General features: G+C 38.0%; 2 protein-coding genes across 9 annotated transcripts; one reads left to right on the top strand and one right to left on the bottom strand.

Annotated features, from left to right (window-relative positions):
• The first annotated feature begins 156 nt into the window (after window positions 1-156).
• On the top strand, window positions 157-8,120 carry TMEM126A (transmembrane protein 126A). Of its 2 annotated transcripts, none has more exons than XM_019948720.3 (5): window positions 157-312; window positions 2,278-2,373; window positions 5,702-5,895; window positions 7,051-7,165; window positions 7,788-8,120. In XM_019948720.3, exons 2-5 carry the CDS (start codon window positions 2,285-2,287, stop codon window positions 7,978-7,980), a joined length of 591 nt encoding a protein of 196 aa, XP_019804279.1. In that variant the 5' UTR covers window positions 157-312; window positions 2,278-2,284; the 3' UTR covers window positions 7,981-8,120. The 2 variants fall into 2 exon arrangements, with proteins under 2 accessions (XP_019804279.1, XP_004311698.1); XM_004311650.3 differs by having other exon boundaries at window positions 164-312; window positions 2,243-2,373.
• A 3,943-nt stretch (window positions 8,121-12,063) lies between these two features.
• On the bottom strand, window positions 12,064-17,480 carry CREBZF (CREB/ATF bZIP transcription factor). 7 transcript variants are annotated; one of them, XM_073808349.1, is made up of 4 exons: window positions 16,202-17,480; window positions 15,563-15,990; window positions 14,766-14,834; window positions 12,064-13,012 (listed from the first exon to the last, which is right to left on the bottom strand). In XM_073808349.1, the coding sequence occupies exons 1-2, from the start codon at window positions 17,257-17,259 to the stop codon at window positions 15,975-15,977; spliced, it is 1,074 nt and encodes a 357-aa protein (XP_073664450.1). In that variant the 5' UTR covers window positions 17,260-17,480; the 3' UTR covers window positions 12,064-13,012; window positions 14,766-14,834; window positions 15,563-15,974. The 7 variants fall into 7 exon arrangements, with proteins under 7 accessions (XP_073664450.1, XP_073664449.1, XP_019804277.1 ...); XM_073808348.1 differs by having other exon boundaries at window positions 12,064-14,834; window positions 15,563-15,677; window positions 15,913-15,990; XM_019948718.3 differs by having other exon boundaries at window positions 15,913-15,990; window positions 16,202-17,479.
• Between the last annotated feature and the right edge of the window lie 88 nt (window positions 17,481-17,568).

Here is a 17,568-nt window from a genome sequence, read left to right as displayed (position 1 = left end):
GCAGTCTCTATCCTGAGGCGTGGATAGGCTGTAACCAGTACCCTCCGCGGTCTCCAAACCTCATTGCTGCGCGGCACAGCACCTCCCACTGCTAGAAGGCCCTTGAGCGCAAGCTCGGTCCTGGAAGCCCAATCAGCGGCCCGGCAGCGACCCAGTGCCCGCCTTGGGCCGTGTCACGTGGCAGCCAAAATGGCTGCGCCCGGGCGACTTGAGCGAAGGTTGGAGTGAGCACTCGCGTGGCTGATGGAGGCAGTGACTGCTGGGAGGAGAGCGTAAGGTGCCGGCATTCCGGGTAAAAGGGTGCAGTAAAAGGCGAGTATCAAGAGAAGCACAGCGTGGTGACATGCTGTTCAACCGCAGCGTGGGAATGAGATCCCGGGACTGAGTCGCAAGTGGAGGAGGGGAATCGGTTCTACCGCACCGAATCGGTCCCTACACTTTCCACCCTAGAAAAAAGGATCTTATATTTAAATTAAGCCTACAGGGGGCAAAAATGAAAAGCCTGTGCTTGAATTTAATGCCGGGTTTACTGCCAATTTACAGGGTGACCTTGGCCTAATTTAATTTTCAGAGGCCCCACTTTCCTCATTTGTCTATCTCGGGAGCTATCTTGAAGATAGCTAGTGCAAAAGCCTTTTGAAATGTTTGTAATATTTAAACGTGGCATTGTCTTTGATAGGGATTTATTATTAACCGGGATACAATGGCCTACTGCGGGCTGCCAGATAGAACTTTTACCGAATTAAGGGTGACTTTTAATAGCGACACCTTAGAAATGGCTAGTTCACAGGACCAGGAACCTCACCAATATGCAGAGCACAGAACAGAAAACTAGTGATAGCATTAGGCTGGACTTTATGATATAACAGTATTTCAGACATATACACTATACACTTTATATATACTGAATTTGATTACTTGTTTTTATCTCTCTCTCCACACCCCCAACCCCCCAACATAAAATTATTCAAAGTTCCTGTAAGGCAGAGATCTTAACGTTATTGTAACCAAGGCCCTCAAAAAGTTTGAGTCCGGGAAACCCAGACATAAATTTCTAAGCCTGCATTGTACTACTTATGTTAACTTTAAGTTTAGGGATATGAAATTCAGTGTACTGAATATTTTCCAAGCCATCTAATGGCTACCCAGTAAATATTTGTTAAATTAGTGTTATAAATTAATCTTGTAGCAAATGAATAGTGAACCAAGAAAATTAAATTTCAGAGTCATGTTGCCTGTTCTTTCTGAACTTTTTGATTTTCGTAACTCTGCTACCCTGAAATCTTATTTAATGAGATAAATCTTCAGGCTAAGATTAATCATTCACCCATTCCCTTAATCTTTTATTCACCTCAACTAGCGCAGAGATCAACAAACTACCTGCCTGTGGGCCAGACGAAGCCTATCGCTTGTTTCTTCACGGCCAGCCAAAATGTTTTTTATATTTTTTAAGTTTTTTTTTTTTTTAAGTATTCGACAAAAGACCATTATGTGACCCGCAAAGCCTAAGATGTTTACCATCTGGCCCTTTTAGAGAAGTTTGCTGACCTCTGCTCTAGGGTGTACCTAGATGTGAAATTGCTGAGTGTGTCTTCTACTTATTAAGTACCAAATCCTTTTCCAAAGTGGTTGTACCTATGCTTCCACCAGCAGCACATGAGTTTCAGTTACCCCACATTCTTGCCAGTAATTGAAATTTAATTTCTATTTTCCTGATTATAGTGGTTAAGCATATTTTCATATTTATTGTCTGACTTTTCTCTTTGTGAAGTGCCTGTTCAAACTTTTTGCCAGTTTTTCTATTGGGTTGGTTGCCTTTTTCTTATTGATTTGTACTATTCAATACTTTACATATTCTGGGTACCAACTACTCCTTTGTCAGTTACATTGCAAACATTTTCTCCCCAACTGGCTTGTCTTCATGGTATCTGTAAATGAACACAAGGTCATTTTAATTGGTTACTATTAGTTTAATATTAGCTTTATGTGTTTTATGGTTAGTGCTGTTTGCAAATTTACAATATTTTTAAGGGTTACAAAGATATTCTGTATTTCCTATAAGCTTTATGTGTTGTCTTCCATGTTCTGGTTTCTATTTCATAGAATTGTGGGGGTTTTTTGGGGGGTGTCTAATGCATTAATTTTTCAGATTATGAAATAAAGCTATGGCTGCTTCTTTTAAAATTAAATATTTATGGTCTTCCAAAGGCTTTTTATAAGCTCTTTTGCTGTTTTTCTATAGATACACCTTATTGAAAAATGACATTTTAATTTAAGGCTCAAGATGGAAAATCATAAACCAGATGGTACTGTCAAGAAGAACTTAATTGAAATCATAACCAGAAAAATTAACCAACTTCCAGAAGCAGAAAGGTAAGATCCCTTCTTAATTAAAAAATTCTTTTATCAGGTGGACTTTCATCATTGATTCATCTCAAATTTATTTGGTTTGAATATAAACAAACATAGAATGTCAGAAGGAAATTGAGATTTTTTTTATTACGTTGATGAGAAAACCAAGGCTCAGAGAGATTAGCCATTTTCCTTTAAGTCAAGGCTAAAATTCATTTCTCCCAGTTTTTCCATCTGGCTTAGAGTATAGGCAGATGTATATATTTATGGACTAATTTAAATAACAAACCTTTAAACTGTCTTCTTTCTCAATTCATTTCTATCACTACACTTACCAGTCTAAGAGAGTGCCATGTAACACACATAACTAGACAAGGAATGTCAGAGAAATGGGATCATGGCTAAAAGATCTTTAAGATATTATTAAATTTATATAGGAAACATACTGATCTTTGAAGACAACGCTGAGTGAACTCCAGTACGCTCCCACAAAATGTTCTTCAGGCAGCCTCTCTAACATTCCATTTAAACTGAAAATCTGAGACCAAAAAGGATGAAGAAGAGTCAGCCTGGGGAAGAGGAAGGAATGGCATATGCCTAGGCCACAGAGAGCAACAAGTTTGTCATATTTGAGGAACCAGTGTTACTAAAGTACAAGGGAAGTGGGCATAAGGTTGAAGGAACAGGAGTTTTAAGCAGGGAATGATCCAGCTAACAGTTCCAAAGAACATGACAGTTGCTTTTTGGAAAGTAGATTTAAGGTAGGCGAGAAAAGGAAGAAGACCAGTAGGAAAACTGGCATAGTAATCCTGGTGAGTGGTGGTGGCAGCTGAAGTGAAAAAAGGATAGATTTGAAATACATTTTGGAAGTATAATCTTACTATCTTGCACAAATTCCAATCTTGCTGACGCCAGATCAACAAGGGAGAACCCATAAACCAAGAGCAGTAATAAGATGTATATCCAACCTCCCTTTCCCCCCACCACAAACACACAGTGCACATCGTTTTTGTTATTGTTTTCCAGAGGTAAACAGAAATTTTTTAAGCAAATAAAAGACATGTGCCCATGTTTCCAGGCCAGTAAGGTAGGGAAAGCCAGGAAGAATAGAGATGTGACAGCCTTGAAGAGAAGCAAGCAGGCTGTGTTACTGGGACTTTCACCAAATTAGAAATAATAATCAATGGGGAAGTAATCTGGAACTGCAAAGTAAGCTTTAATTTGGAATAAACTGCTTTTGAACAGTGGCACCTAAACAGGGCAGATGACAGCATCTCATCTTTGTCCACTATTTTTCCTCTGCTTCTATTTTATCTATCCTAGTTCTTCTAAGTTTGAATCCTCATTTCTTGCATTACCAATTTAGATATGTTTAATAGTTATTTGAAAAGTTCTTAAGTGTATGAAACTTTAGTATCAAACACTTCACTTTCTAATCTACAAAATAATTTCATGTGCCATCTATTTCATTGCCACTTGTTATTTCTGGTCTTATATTTCATGTGTTAGTTCATGTATCTAGTTACTTTATGGGTATTATCTTGCCAAAAAATCTTGAGTTCACGTTTCTAATTGTATAGGCACTTTTTGGGAACACTGACTGGCAATGGGGCTGCTAGATAGTAACAATTTTGTATTGAATTATTAACTGAACAATGTGACTTTAAGCCACAGGAAATTAAAATCTGGTTGGGAGACAGCAAACGTTGCTATTTCAGATTCCAGTTACACTCCTTGTTATATTTAGGTACTTATTTATGTAATTTTTAATAATATTTAACATTAATGTATCAACATATTACAATGTATATAATTATATATATATAATATTACAATGTATATAATATGTAATATATATGGGCATTTGTTCCTATGACTAAAAATGAAGATAATACATATTTCACAGTATTGTTATGAAGATAAAATAAAAATATTTTAGAGGAAGTGCTCGAGTTTCCCATTCCCTCAGCTCCCACAAGAATACACAGGTCTTTTCACATTCATGTGTTTTGTTGTTTGGTAGCTCTCTAGGCCCTCATCACAATTTAAATATTGTCTTATGTACCCTAAGTTTCTAAACTGCCTCCCTTGTACTAACATTACCATTTTAATACTTTTGTTATACTGGGTTGAACAAAATGTTTGTTCGCATTTTTCATGGAAAAATCCGAACGAACTTTTTGGCCAATCCAATATATCAAGTTTACGTATCTTTCATTCTCCAATAATAAACTATGAAAACACCGAAGATAATTTTTTGTGCCTTCATCACCAAGTCTGCGGCATGCAATAAGTGCTCAATGATTGAATGACAAGTACCATTGTGATTGCAAAGTGACAGGTAAGAAAAGTAGTACCTTACACAATGTAGAAAGCTCAATTAGGAATTCCTAGAAAACCTGTCTTGAGTGTTAACCATAGAAGTTAGAGGGGATATTGTGTGTGGCTAGTTTGGCTAATTAAGAGTAATGAGAAAAGAGGTTGACGCCTGTGTTACAGGAAGCAAAGCAGATGGTAAAGAAGTTAAGTGATAGGCTGAAGGCTTTGAATTGGATACTTTCAATATTCAGCAGTTTTACTTTTTTTCCCCCAAAACTAAAGAATGCATAGAACATGCATTTTAAATCTCATACATGCCTTCCTTAAAAACCAGTTCTACCACTTACTATCCCAAAACATCAATTTATTCTTATTTCAGTGAGCTCTTATAAAAAGTACCTAGCATAGAGGATCCCTTAAATGTTAGTACTGCTCCACCCCCTAATCCTGACTCTAATGCTTCAAGGAAGAGTAAAAGGAAACATCAATTTCACCTTATTGAATGCCTTCTGTGTGCCAGGTGCTGTTGAAACCAAGATATTTATATCTTTGTATCCACTGTCTTCAAGTTGTTTACAGGCTAGTTTGGAAGCCTGGCAGGTAAATCTGTGATAAGCTAGTACCACCTTATAATGTGTTTTGCTACAGAAGTAAGTATTGCGTATTGTGGGAGCCTAGAGAGGCATCCAAGTCAGACTCTTCAGAAGCTCTTCCCTGCTATATACTTGGTGGGGGGATGGTGGAATTTCCATACCAATATTCTTTGCAAATTCCCACAATACATTTAGCAAAACTAAATGTATCACTGTATCCTTAAAGTGTTGACCAGATTCAAAGCCTTTTAGAATAAAAATCTATATGTAAAACAATGATTTTAAAAGGTTTTTGTTTTATGGAGCTATAAGATATAAATGTTGGATCCTGTTAATCCTAAAGTCCTGATAAGTTCTGTAACATATGCCAGAATTGTTGGAGAGCTCACACACACAATACAGCCAAAAAGAGTTACTGTTTTTTCTCACCGACTCAGGAATCTGCTTGAAAATGGATCAACATATATTGGACTTAATGCTGCCCTCTGTGGCCTAATAGCAAATAGTCTCTTTCGACGCATCCTACATGTGACACAGGCTCCTGTAGCTGCTGGCTTACCAATGGCAGTGATCCCATTTTTGATGGCACACGTATCTTTCAAAGGTTTTGTAAGTTTACCTTTGAATACAGGTAAATTCTATTTCACTGTCACCAGCAAGTTTGCTTTGGTATATGTACATTATTTGCATCTTACATTAATCCTTAAATAATTGTAGCAATTGGCTATATGCTGTAATACTGCTTGGATAAGACTGAACCTTGCTAGCCTCTCTATGTAAAGCAGCAATTAATTCAGATTAGCATGGTCTACCAAACAAGTAAAATATATACACAGTAATTCTAAATACTTTCCTTTGTCTAACTTCTCTCTCCTACAGTGTTTAGTAAGAAATATTTGGAAACTTTATTTTTTTTAAATGCTAACTGCCTTAATTTTTTAAAAATTATAGCATTTTCTTAAGGGGAAAAAAATTTTTATGGGAACAAGACTCTTTATCTTGTTCCCATAAAAATCACTAAATCTCTAAAAGCACTAAATGTGTATATGTGCAATAGTTATCAAATACATGGAGACTTGATTTCCTTTGGACAGTTCACCATATTTGCTCAGTACTCCAAGTACAGCTAAATCATGAAAGAATTTCTGATTAATAATTTAAAAAAATTATTACCATAGGTGGTAGTAGGGAGGCAGTCCATTTAAATTCTCTTAAGTGCTACTTCAGATTTGTTTAAATTAGATGAGTATTTGCTTGAATCCCCAAGATCAGTGTGAAAAGAATTTTTATGTGCAGGGAAACCTATTGCACAATAAACTGAACAGAATGAGTGAAAACATAGGTTAGCATAGCTTTCTATTTTTAATACCTTGTACTAATCTGGAAATGAATAAACAATTTTATAAAAATGAAATCACACTGCATAATGTAAAAATGTAAGATAAATCAAACTGTTAAATTTCCCATGGGTTTAAAAAGTTTCTTAAAGACAAAAATATTAGCTCAGGTTTGTTAATACATGCGCAAAAAGCTAGAAGCAGTGCAAACTGAGTATTATATTCAAGTTCAAAACAAATTAGGGAATTTTTCCTAAGATGGTTTTATCAGTTATTCCTGGCTGTTTTAGATTATCCATATGTGTAATTATACCTTTTAACATGCCTTGTAGACATGCATTTGCTGTATTACTGCCTGAAAATTGAGTATCTGTGATACATAAAAGGGGACCTTGCATTCTTTAAATGTTTGCTTGACTATCCATTTGCAGAACTAATTTATTTCCTAGGTGATTTACATTGTGAAACCTGTACCATAACACGAGGTGGACTGGTTGGTCTTGTTTTTGGTGGCCTGTACCCTGTTTTCTTGGCTATCCCTGTGAATGGTGGCCTAGCAGCCAGGTAGGATTGCTTTCCATAATTATCGAAAAACTTTAGTAATATATATAAATGATTGCCTAGAAAATGCAAACTTTAAAACAGCAAGTACATTTTCTATTTTTAAGGCAATGTTACCTGTTTGACTTGAAAGAGTTACCAAGACTTGTTTTTTCTGGGTAATCAAAGAATACTTCTCAAGAATTTGAAAACACTTCTAGAAATTCATCACACTACCTCTTGGGTGTGTAGTTCAGGTTCTTAGCTTTATATATTGAATACTAGCTACAAAGCTGCAAAAAGTACTGTGACTAGCATGAAAACTACATTATATGCATAATGTTCTTAGGGTTTGAGTACTTCCTCTAAAAGAAAATTCCATCAGAAAATGTCTCGCTATAAGCCAAAATAATTCAGTTATTCTCTGATGAACTCTTGTACCAAGCAATCTATACTATATGAGCTTTAAGAGGTGAAACGGAGAAAAGGACAGTTTTTATGACTAATAGACACTGAAGAGAATAGCATTACCTCAGTCTTTACCTAAGCTAGTTTTAAGACTTCTGGAATTAATATGTATTGTACACAGATTTGCCACTTGATACAACTGTCTTTTCTAGTGAACTGTCTCAATGTTTTCTTACAGGTATAACTCAGCCCTGCTACCCGAGAAAGGAAACATCTTAAATTACTGGATTAGGATTTCTAAGCCTGTCTTTAGAAAGATGTTATTTCCCATTTTGCTCCAGACTGTGTTTGCAGCATACCTTGGGTCTAGACAATATAAACTACTTATAAAGGCTCTTCAGTTACCTGAACCTGACCTAGAAATTCAGTGATGGTTAAGCAAATCTGTACACAAAAATAAAACTGTAAAAATAACCTACATCTAAGTATGAATAAATAAGACTTGTAATTTATTACATGAGGTACAATTCTGGGATCTACAACAAAAGGCTGAATAAATTATTCAACACTACCCACTTCGCCAAGAGCCTACTTCTCTAGTGTTCCCAATACCGTCTCTCCCACATTGCTTGCTCTACTCCTTTACATTAGGCAGTTTGGTCTGTAACAGGGAAAAAACCACATAGCAGTTTTCACTGAAAACTCAAAGAATCCAAACCGGAATGAAAATGGCAGGGGCCAGGGTGGGGAGTATCAATACACTACAGAAACATTACACTTCATTTTCTCAATTCACTGTTTCCATAGGTATTATTCTTTCATAGAATCTTAGAACATATTTAAAAACATTCCTTACAGAGGGATCAATTCCCAGTATTCTTCACAGATGATTATTCAGGCTCAGCTTGAGCTGTCCTAATGATAGTTACCTACTTCAAAAGTCATCTTATTTATAACATTGGAAAGCTATACTCATAAGATTAAGGTAAATTCTATCTTTGAAGCTTTCATCTAGTGTGGTATAGTTCTTTAGAAGCACATAGACCTGAGCCATTTTTTTTGGCTGTATGATGCTAAGCAAGTTAACTGATCTCTCTGGCCCTCAGTTTCCTCATCAGTAACCTCACTCAAGATTGGTATCATATATGTAAGTTGACTTAACGTAGCACCTGTCATCAGGCACTCAAATTTGAGGCAGCCATATTCTTCCTATTGTTTCTGGTTTTGTTTTTTGAAATATCCTAGGTCTATTCCTCAATTCCTAAGATAGATCATTTAAATTTTTGAAATGATCTATTGTGTTTCCCTTCCTAAAAATTTTCATCTTAGTTCTTGAAACCATTTTCTCATGTAACAGCATCTAAATCAGCATTGGCCAACAAAACTTTCTGTGATGATGAGGAAATATTTTATATACGACTGATATGTTAGCACTAGCCGTATGTGGCTACTGAGGACCCAGAATTTGACTAGTGCACCTGAATAACTGAATCTTTTATTTTAATTAAATTGTTTAGCCACATGTGGATAATAGCCTCAGTATTACACAATGCAGAGCTAGACCAACACTTTCTTATGAAACAAGCCAGTCATACCAAACAATATTTGTGTCATCCAAGACCACATTCACAAGCATCTTAATTATTCTTTTCAAATATAGTGATATATCTGTTAAATAATCTTATGCTACTTAAAATTATATGAAAGGATTTAGCCTGTCACCTAAAAAAGGCAGCTCTGAGAGTGGGACAGGCTTTCAGTGGCCCTTAAAGAAAGCAGTACAGCCAAAGATGTAAAATTTAATTAATAAAATACAAGGGAATTCCCTGGCAGTCCAGTGATTAGGACTCCACACTTTCACTGCTGAGGGTGCAGGTTCAATCCCTGGTCGGGGAAGTAGAATCACGCAAGCCACGTGGCGAGGTCAAAAAAAAAACAAATTGAAACAGATTACAAAACAAAATTCCCTATCAAACTATGTTTGATAAAAAAAAATGATCCCAATTATCAGACAAAAGAATCTGTATTTTACTGTGGATATTCTCTGGGTTATAAAATTAAGGCTGATTTTTCTTTTCATTCTGATTCCTTTCTGGATAATCCCAGCTTTCTGAAATGAATATGCTTTACCTTTACAACTAGGAAAAACATATATAAAAGGCAAAAAAAAAAAACCAAAAAACTTTATTTTACAAGCTAAAATACCACGATAAAGCTGTCTGACCCAAAATTATACATTTTATGTGTGCTGTCATTTTTATTTAAAGCAGAGTTCTACTTATCACAGTAAAAAAAAAAGAATTAAAATTCCTAACTTCAAAAATAAGAAACCCAAATTACTGAATTAGACTCCTTTAAAAAGAGAGAATGGTGTAATGAACTTAGATAATTCAAAACCCACTGATATTACTAAATGGATAATTTAGCGCAAATTGTTTCCTTACTTATCCTTAAACACTCCCACCGTACTTACTCCCTAGCATACCACCATCTATAAACATACAAAAATTTACAATGGTTTCTGCAACCAAAAACGATTTCTAACATCTGTCTTCTACCATATTTTTCTTAAATCATCTTCCCAGTTAGTAGAAATGGGCAACATAAGCCAAAGAACATGTTACTTTAAACCTGTTGCTACAAATGTACTTTACCAAAACTTTTGGTCAGGGGGCAAATTTGTGCGCGCCTGCTGTGATCTGCATTACAATTTAAGGAAACAGTCATTTTTAGCTAAGACCTGAAGAACACTGCCTCAGTCAGGAAAATAGTTTATTTCAATTCTGTCACAGTAAACAAACTATTTAAACCTGTCTTTCAAAATTTATTCTGTGCAGTTATTTGGCTTTAAAAAAGAAGGTTCATGTTATACTATACTTAAATTAAGATATTAATTTGTAAACCCCAGACTATGGTACATTAGAAGCCAGAGGGGTTTGACCTCAGTGGGTAAAAAGGAAACAATTTTTTTTTTTTTTGCGCTCACTGTTGTGGCCTCTCCCGTTGCGGAGCACAGGCTCCGGACGCGCAGGCTCAGCGGCCATGGCTCACGGGCCCAGCCGCTCCGCGGCATGTGGGATCCTCCCAGACTGGGGCACAAACCCGTGTCCCCTGCGTCGGCAGGCGGACTCTCAACCACTGTGCCACCAGGGAAGCCCAGGAAACAGAATTTGATGGCACATTTTAAACGAAGTTGGGCCACCAATAAAATTCAAATCTGTACATATTAACAGCTACACGAATGTTCAAAACACCAAGTGACTAGATTTTTAAATTAGATTAACTGAAAATTGAGCAAAAGATGAATTTCAGCAAATTTTGGGTCAAGAAAACTACAAAAAATTGGGAATTCCCTGGCGGTCCAGTGGTTAGGACTCCACACTTTCACTGCAAAGGTCCTGGGTTCATTCCCTGGTTCAGGAAGTAAGATCCCACAAGCCACGTGGCATGGCCAAACAAAAACTACAAAAAATTATGAAAGTCCACTGTGACCCGGTTTCTTTTTAAAAAGTGGGAAAAACGGCTAACTAAGAAATCCTGAATGTACAAATTGGGGAAAGGTAAAAAACTAGGAATAAAAACACTATGAGTAACCAAAGCAATGAACAGGGCAACTTTCTTTTAACCTTTATCTTTAAAAAATATTTTTCCTCTAATATTACAGGATTTATTGAAAACGATAAAGAAATTTACTTTCTGAATAAAATTTAAATTATCTCCAGTTTAATTTTCCTGCACTTTAAAACTGCATGTAAATGACCACTTGCAGTCTAGGTCAGAGCTCTGAGCTCATTCTGGTATTATAAGACAATAGGGAGTGACTGGCAGAGAGTATTGAGGTATTCAAGTTCAAACATGTAAAAAGTACTGTGCTGGCCAAACAAACACTTTACAAGTTTCTAATGGAGGACCTCCCCTGGCTTAAATGGTAACTACCTGGTTTCTCAACAAAAAACAGTACAGTAAAATATAAAAATATAACCATTTGGGAAGGTCTCAAAACTTTGTATTGATAGCCTGGGGAAAAAAACTAAACACTTGGAAATATTTTACTACCTATTCAACCTTAGTCATAAGATTGTTTAGCTTAAAGGCATACCTCCAAAATACTGAACTAGGTAATCACATACTTTAAAAGGTAATGACTCATTATCAGTGAATTATCCACTCTATTCTATCAAAGCAGTAGTTATAGTCACCAAATAGTGTTGATGCCTACCTGATTTTGGTTACAATACAACCAGCTGTACTGTTCATACTGTGGGAGCATCCATCAATCACATAAGCATAAGCCACTGGGAATGCGCTTTGCTGCCTGGCATCAGAGACACCGAATACACTTACAAGAAACTGAATGGATTTAATAAATTTTTTGTATCACCATACAATAACCAAACTGTATAGTTATTATGATGAATCATTCTGGAAAGAAGATTAAGAGCCTATCTCCTACCCCCTCCCACTTCTATCATCTGCACACTTCCCAAATGAGTCAGTAAGATAAAATGACTCAGTCTAGACCAGGTGAAAGAATGTATTAACATAATCCAACAAAAATGAAATAAAACAACCAGAGTTTTGAGTGTTTTTTCACACTTGTAATGAACTGGAAAAATGTTTCAATTAAGTAAAACAACCATATTCCATGAAAAAAGCCACTCCCATCATCCAGAATACTAAAGCCCTTACATACTAGAGAAATTTTAATATAAAACAGTAGAAACTAGTATACCATTCATTAGAAACCTCAAAATATTTTTAATAAGTCCTCGGAGAAAGCTCAAGAAGCCAAAAACCTCAGAATCCACACATCTTGGCATTACCCTGAATCGCAATTAACTACCCACACATTTAATCATAATCAATTTTTCAAAGATATACAGACAAATCAATGCATCTATTTAAAAAGACTACTCTTTAAAGACTTTACATTAACTTTTATATTCTACTCAGCAACGTCTGTCTGTACTTCAGATTAGTTCTCATGTTCCAGGAAATAAATACAAACTCATTATATGCCTGTGATCACTGATGGCCTGTTTATGTAATTCTACTCCACTAAATCTAATTCCACAGAATGTGCGCTTGATTATGTAAAGAATCTAATATTCCTTGATGAAATACTATCATTCTCTTCTCCAATGGTTGCAATTTTTAAAAGGTATGCAAAGAACTGAGTATCACTCCCATGAAAGACAAAAATAAGTATAATTTTGTTCCAAAATTAACTTGTCTCATGTATTTCTATTAAGTCTTTCAAGGATTCCAGAGAATCTTTTCATATCTCCATTTCTGGAAAGTGAAATCAGTATAGAAGTAATTTGGGAACTTGAAAATGGCATTCATTTTTTTCAGCAGATGCCAAATTTTTGACCGACATGGCTCCCACAATTACTTTGTTACCATCAGTCCAGTCAGTTAACAGGTTGTAGGAAAAGATTCGTTTTTGCAGACACTGCTAAGCTGTTTAAAGAGAAGAGAGAGAGATTAATTTAGTGATTATCAAATGCACAAATATTTAAAATATTTCGAACACTTTTTGTCGGATTATATCAGAGGTGTGACTACATTTTAACAAACGTGGACTTTTTAGTTAGGTTTGGTCAAGGAAGTGCAGAAACATTAAGTCAATATGATGTGTTAGTTCAATTAATGTATAAATTCCTGTCACCATCGGAAGACAAACATTAAAAGCTACATCTTTAGTACTTGCTGTATCATTTTGCCACAGAGGCACAATTAGGAAAAAAATATTAAAAAACAAAAAAGATTCCCCAAACACTAAATTGCTTTCATCCATTACAGTAAACAGAGCCAAACCTGAAAATTTCTAAATCCATATTATATTCCAGAAATCTCCTTTATCCAACTACTAATCATTCAGAACACAATTTTCTAAAAATAGTAAGACAACAGTTTCATATTAATCATAACTTTTTTAATTAACAAGTAGTGAATAGGACACTTTAAGATATTGTTTACTACATACTGAAATAAACATATCTGTTGTAAATTCAGAAACCCAAACATTTACAGTAAAATATGTTTACACATAAATATGACCAAATTTATTTAAAGCCCCTGTTAGATAGGTCCTAAATACATGCAATACCATGTAAAAACAAGACCATGACGTTGATGCAAAAAATGACAAAATCACTAATTTACCAAAATTAGAAAAAAAAGAGAATGAGATGGAAACTAAGAAAAGACAGTTAAAACAGAAGCAACCTAACAAAGCAGCTTTTAAAATAGTCGATACTAATCTCCATTTTCAAAAGTTCTTAATCAAGTATTTCCAAAAACTGCCATTTATAAAATGACATTCTAAAAATCTATACTTGGAATGTCAAATCATCCCAATTCAGAAAGCTTTGACTACTGTTTCTCCCCAGCCCCAAACTTCAAATAATGCAGGAAAATCATTGACGTTAGGAAGAAAATATTCCAAGGGAATGGTATAATTTTTAGAAAAACGCACTTACTGCTTCCAGAACCTTTTAAAACCCACAGCATTAACAACAATCATTTTTCCTATTTTCATCCGTTATTTTCTAATGTCATGTTAGAGATGAATAAATTATTTGAGCCCATGACTGAAAGATCAACAAACCTGGTTTTATTATGACACCATATTTTTGTCATTGGTACTGCACAAAATTATATACAAAGAAATATATACAAAATGTTCAAGTATTAATTAACTTTCAATTCAAGGCTTCTGTTTCAAAAAGCTACATTAACATATTCCATAAAGATAGCACAAATTAGTCATTTCAAATAACTTTTCCAACTACTTTTGGTTTTTATATATATTTATATATATAATTCAGTAGGCACTAAAAATCCATGCAGCTGCATTGTGAGGGGCTTGCTCCTGCACTTAGGTATAAGCAGGTTCATCACTCCAGGTTGTGAGTTTGGCTACTATCCATTCATGCTCAAGTGCAGTAGATGATTTTACAAAATATGCTGTAATGCACTGGAAACCAGAGACCAAGTTAGGTCTCAAAAGTGTATTATCTAGCAACAAAACATTTACAGTTCTGCAAGAACAAGATTCCATTTTCATAACCAAATAACAACAAAATAAAACATTTTATATGTAAGATAACTTACATCTTTGGACTGCTGGAAAATACTTTTTAATTATGAACATTTTAAAATAAAAGCAGAAGCCCTGATATTACCTCTTTTTCCTCATTTCTTATACTACCTTTTAAAATAAAGCAGGAAATGTGGCCAGCAGCTGGTCCCGTCTCTTCTGCCCCAACAGCTGTATCCACTTTAGCACAAAGAAAAACAAGGATGCTAAATACGTATATACTTTATCAAACAGTGATGTTTCACAAAGAATTTCTTAATGTCTCTTACACTGAAAGACACTGTGACTCAATCTATACAACTGGACAATAGATAATAGAGTACTTCAAAGGAAGACTATGTCCCAACTTTGGAAAAAGTGTCAATCGTGTCATTAAGTCACTCAATTTTAAAACTTACTTTTAAATAGGACAAATACCCTTGAAATATGGAGAATAAGATTCTTTGTGAAGCCTCACTTTACACGTTTTCATTCACATTTCATAACCTTCAATATCTAATCATACATAAATTTAACCTAAAATTTTAATACAACAAAAATAAAGGTGTTCAACAATTTATTCATACTCAGTGATAGGGTAAATCACTGTGCTGGTCCTCAAAGAAACATTTCATTAACCATTCTTATTCTTCCTTTAAGTAACTAACACAGGAGTCTGATATGCATGTTAATTTCCAACTTCTCTAATGGTGAGATATAAAAATCTATTAATCTGAATAGATTGTATATCTAGATCTATGAAAACTAAAAGGCATTCTTGAATATTTAAGAGATTTCTGTCATCTCCACAAAATAACTATCACGTTTGTGTATGCCCCAAGTACTTATTGTCAACCTCTGAAAAGTTGCTCTAAAATTGGAATTCCAATTTGCACCTTGTACAACTCGGAACTTCCATTCAACTTCACCTGTGTCACTTTCTCCAAACTGTATCTCTATTAGCAGCTTTCAGTGTACAGTTGGAACCGATGTCATCCAAGGCCATGTCCACACTGGGGACAGAAGAGCTAGGTACACGCAAGTCTGAACAAGGGGACACATTAACAGCTATTTCAACCAGAAGAAGCAACTTGAATACAATATTGACCAGCACAAGTCTGTTTCCAGGGTGGACAGGGCCCAAATTAGATTCCCCTCCCACCTTCCAAAAAACAAAAGAAAAAAAAAAATCACACACACACACACAAATTGAGATGTTGCCCATTAAAGTAGACTAAGCAGCAGAGCATGAGCGTTACGTGAAGAGATGGATCCTTACCAGGTTGTGAGGCGGGAACGACTGTTCTGTAACCCCTACAACGGAGCCTGGCAGGAAGGAAATCACCTAAAAAAGAAACTGTCAGAGAGATTTAATAGTGACATGTTATCATTAGGAGTTGGTTACAGTGTCACATTCATGCTTTTAGCTAAACACTTAAAGATTCAATATTACTTTTTTTTCCTCCTCTGAAATGTGTCCAGTGAAGATGTCCCACTAAGGTGTTTTACATGGTGTAAGGGAGTTGAAAGGGGTAAACGCGGATAAAGAGCAGATTACTTGACCCTACATTTTAAGAGAAGACGACGCCTTCCGGGCGCACGCCGAGCAGAACTCCACCGACACCTTATCCTTGTCCACATGAAGACACACTCCTCCGGCTGAGTCGTCCTCTTCCAGCAGGTCCTGCTGCTGCTTTCCCACGGGCAGAGCGTAGTCATGGTCACCGGCGGGCGAGTCTCTGAAGAGCGAGGTGGTCAGCCGCAGTCCCACGCCGCTCAGCCGGCTCAGCAAGCGAGCCAGTCCGGTCTCGTTGGCTAAGACGGCCCGTAGGTAGCGACTCTCCTCCTGCAGTGCTTGTACGCGCTTTCCCAGCTCCCGATTCTCGGCCCGCAGCTCCTGGTTCTCGGCTGCCAGACCCCGTACTCGACTCTCCAGCCCCATCACGTACTCCTTCTTCTTCAGCCGATTGAGACGGGCAGCAGCCGCCGCCGCCTTCCGGGGACTCTTTGTCGCCGCCTGGTTGTTGTCGTTGCCGCTGCTGCCGCCGCCTCCTCCCGGGGACTTTCTCCGCCTCTTTTCGCCGCCGCCACTGTCACTGCCGCTGCTGCAGCCTCCGATGCCGTTTAACAGCCTCTGCAGCAGGTCAGAAAAGCGCTGCATCTCGGCAGCCGCGGCCTCGTCGTCGTCGTCCCCTCTCCACAGGCCGCCGCTATCCGAGCCTCCGCCGGACGAGGAGAGAGGCCCGGGCGAGTTGAGCCCGGGCTCCAGATGCCAGTCTGGTTGCCGGGGGTCCAGCAGATCTGCCAGTTCCAGGCCGGACAGAAAGTCCATGTCCTCCGTCTCCTCCCCGGGGACGCTGGCGATAGCCTCCTCCTCCATCTCCTCGGGCGAGGGCGCGCGCGCGGCCACGATGCCGCGGCCCCCCCTCCCGGCGTCCGACTCGCCCTCGTCGCCGCGCGGCTGTTTGCGGCCGGGAGACCCGGCCGCCGCCGTCCCCTCGTCCTCCGCTGCCGCCCGGGTCAAGTCCGGGGGCAGCGAGCAGGTCGCGACCGGCGCCGGGCTCTCGCTGCGGGTTGGGGAGTCGCTGCCCGAGGCCGCCAGCAGTTTGGTCAGGCTATGCCTCATGGGGCCCGACGGCGGGCCCACGTAGGCCCCGGCCCCTCAGACCGGGCCTCGCTGGTCCCAAGGACCCAGAGCGGGTAGCCGGGCAGCAGGCCAGAACGAAATGAAGAGGAAGGTCCGTGTCGCCTCCCGCCCCACTTGGCTGGTCGACCCCCCGCGCCGGGGCGGGGGGAGGGGAGCGGTGGAGGGAAGAGAGATGGAAGCGGCGAGGCCCAACGATGACTCGACCGCGCCACCCAGACAACGGCCTGGCCGGAAGTCAGTCGATCTCGTTCCAGCCCCTCCCACCGCATTTCGCGCTCCACCGGGCTC

Source organism: Tursiops truncatus, chromosome 8, assembly GCF_011762595.2.
Source record: "Tursiops truncatus isolate mTurTru1 chromosome 8, mTurTru1.mat.Y, whole genome shotgun sequence".
Lineage (NCBI taxonomy): Eukaryota > Metazoa > Chordata > Mammalia > Artiodactyla > Delphinidae > Tursiops > Tursiops truncatus.
The sequence above is the reverse complement of the archived record's forward strand: the minus strand, read 5'-3'. Positions and strand labels throughout refer to the sequence as shown.

What these genes read in the sequence shown, in the direction of transcription:
- CREBZF (XM_073808347.1), bottom strand. Translation starts at nt 17,259, where the DNA reads ATGAGGCATAGCCTGACCAAACTGCTGGCGGCCTCGGGCAGCGACTCC.
- TMEM126A (XM_019948720.3), top strand. Translation starts at nt 2,285, where the DNA reads ATGGAAAATCATAAACCAGATGGTACTGTCAAGAAGAACTTAATTGAA. An exon ending in AAGTTTACCTTTGAATACAG is followed by an intron (nt 5,896 to 7,050) that starts GTAAATTCTATT and finishes TTTATTTCCTAG; the next exon opens with GTGATTTACATTGTGAAACC. An exon ending in AATGGTGGCCTAGCAGCCAG is followed by an intron (nt 7,166 to 7,787) that starts GTAGGATTGCTT and finishes GTTTTCTTACAG; the next exon opens with GTATAACTCAGCCCTGCTAC.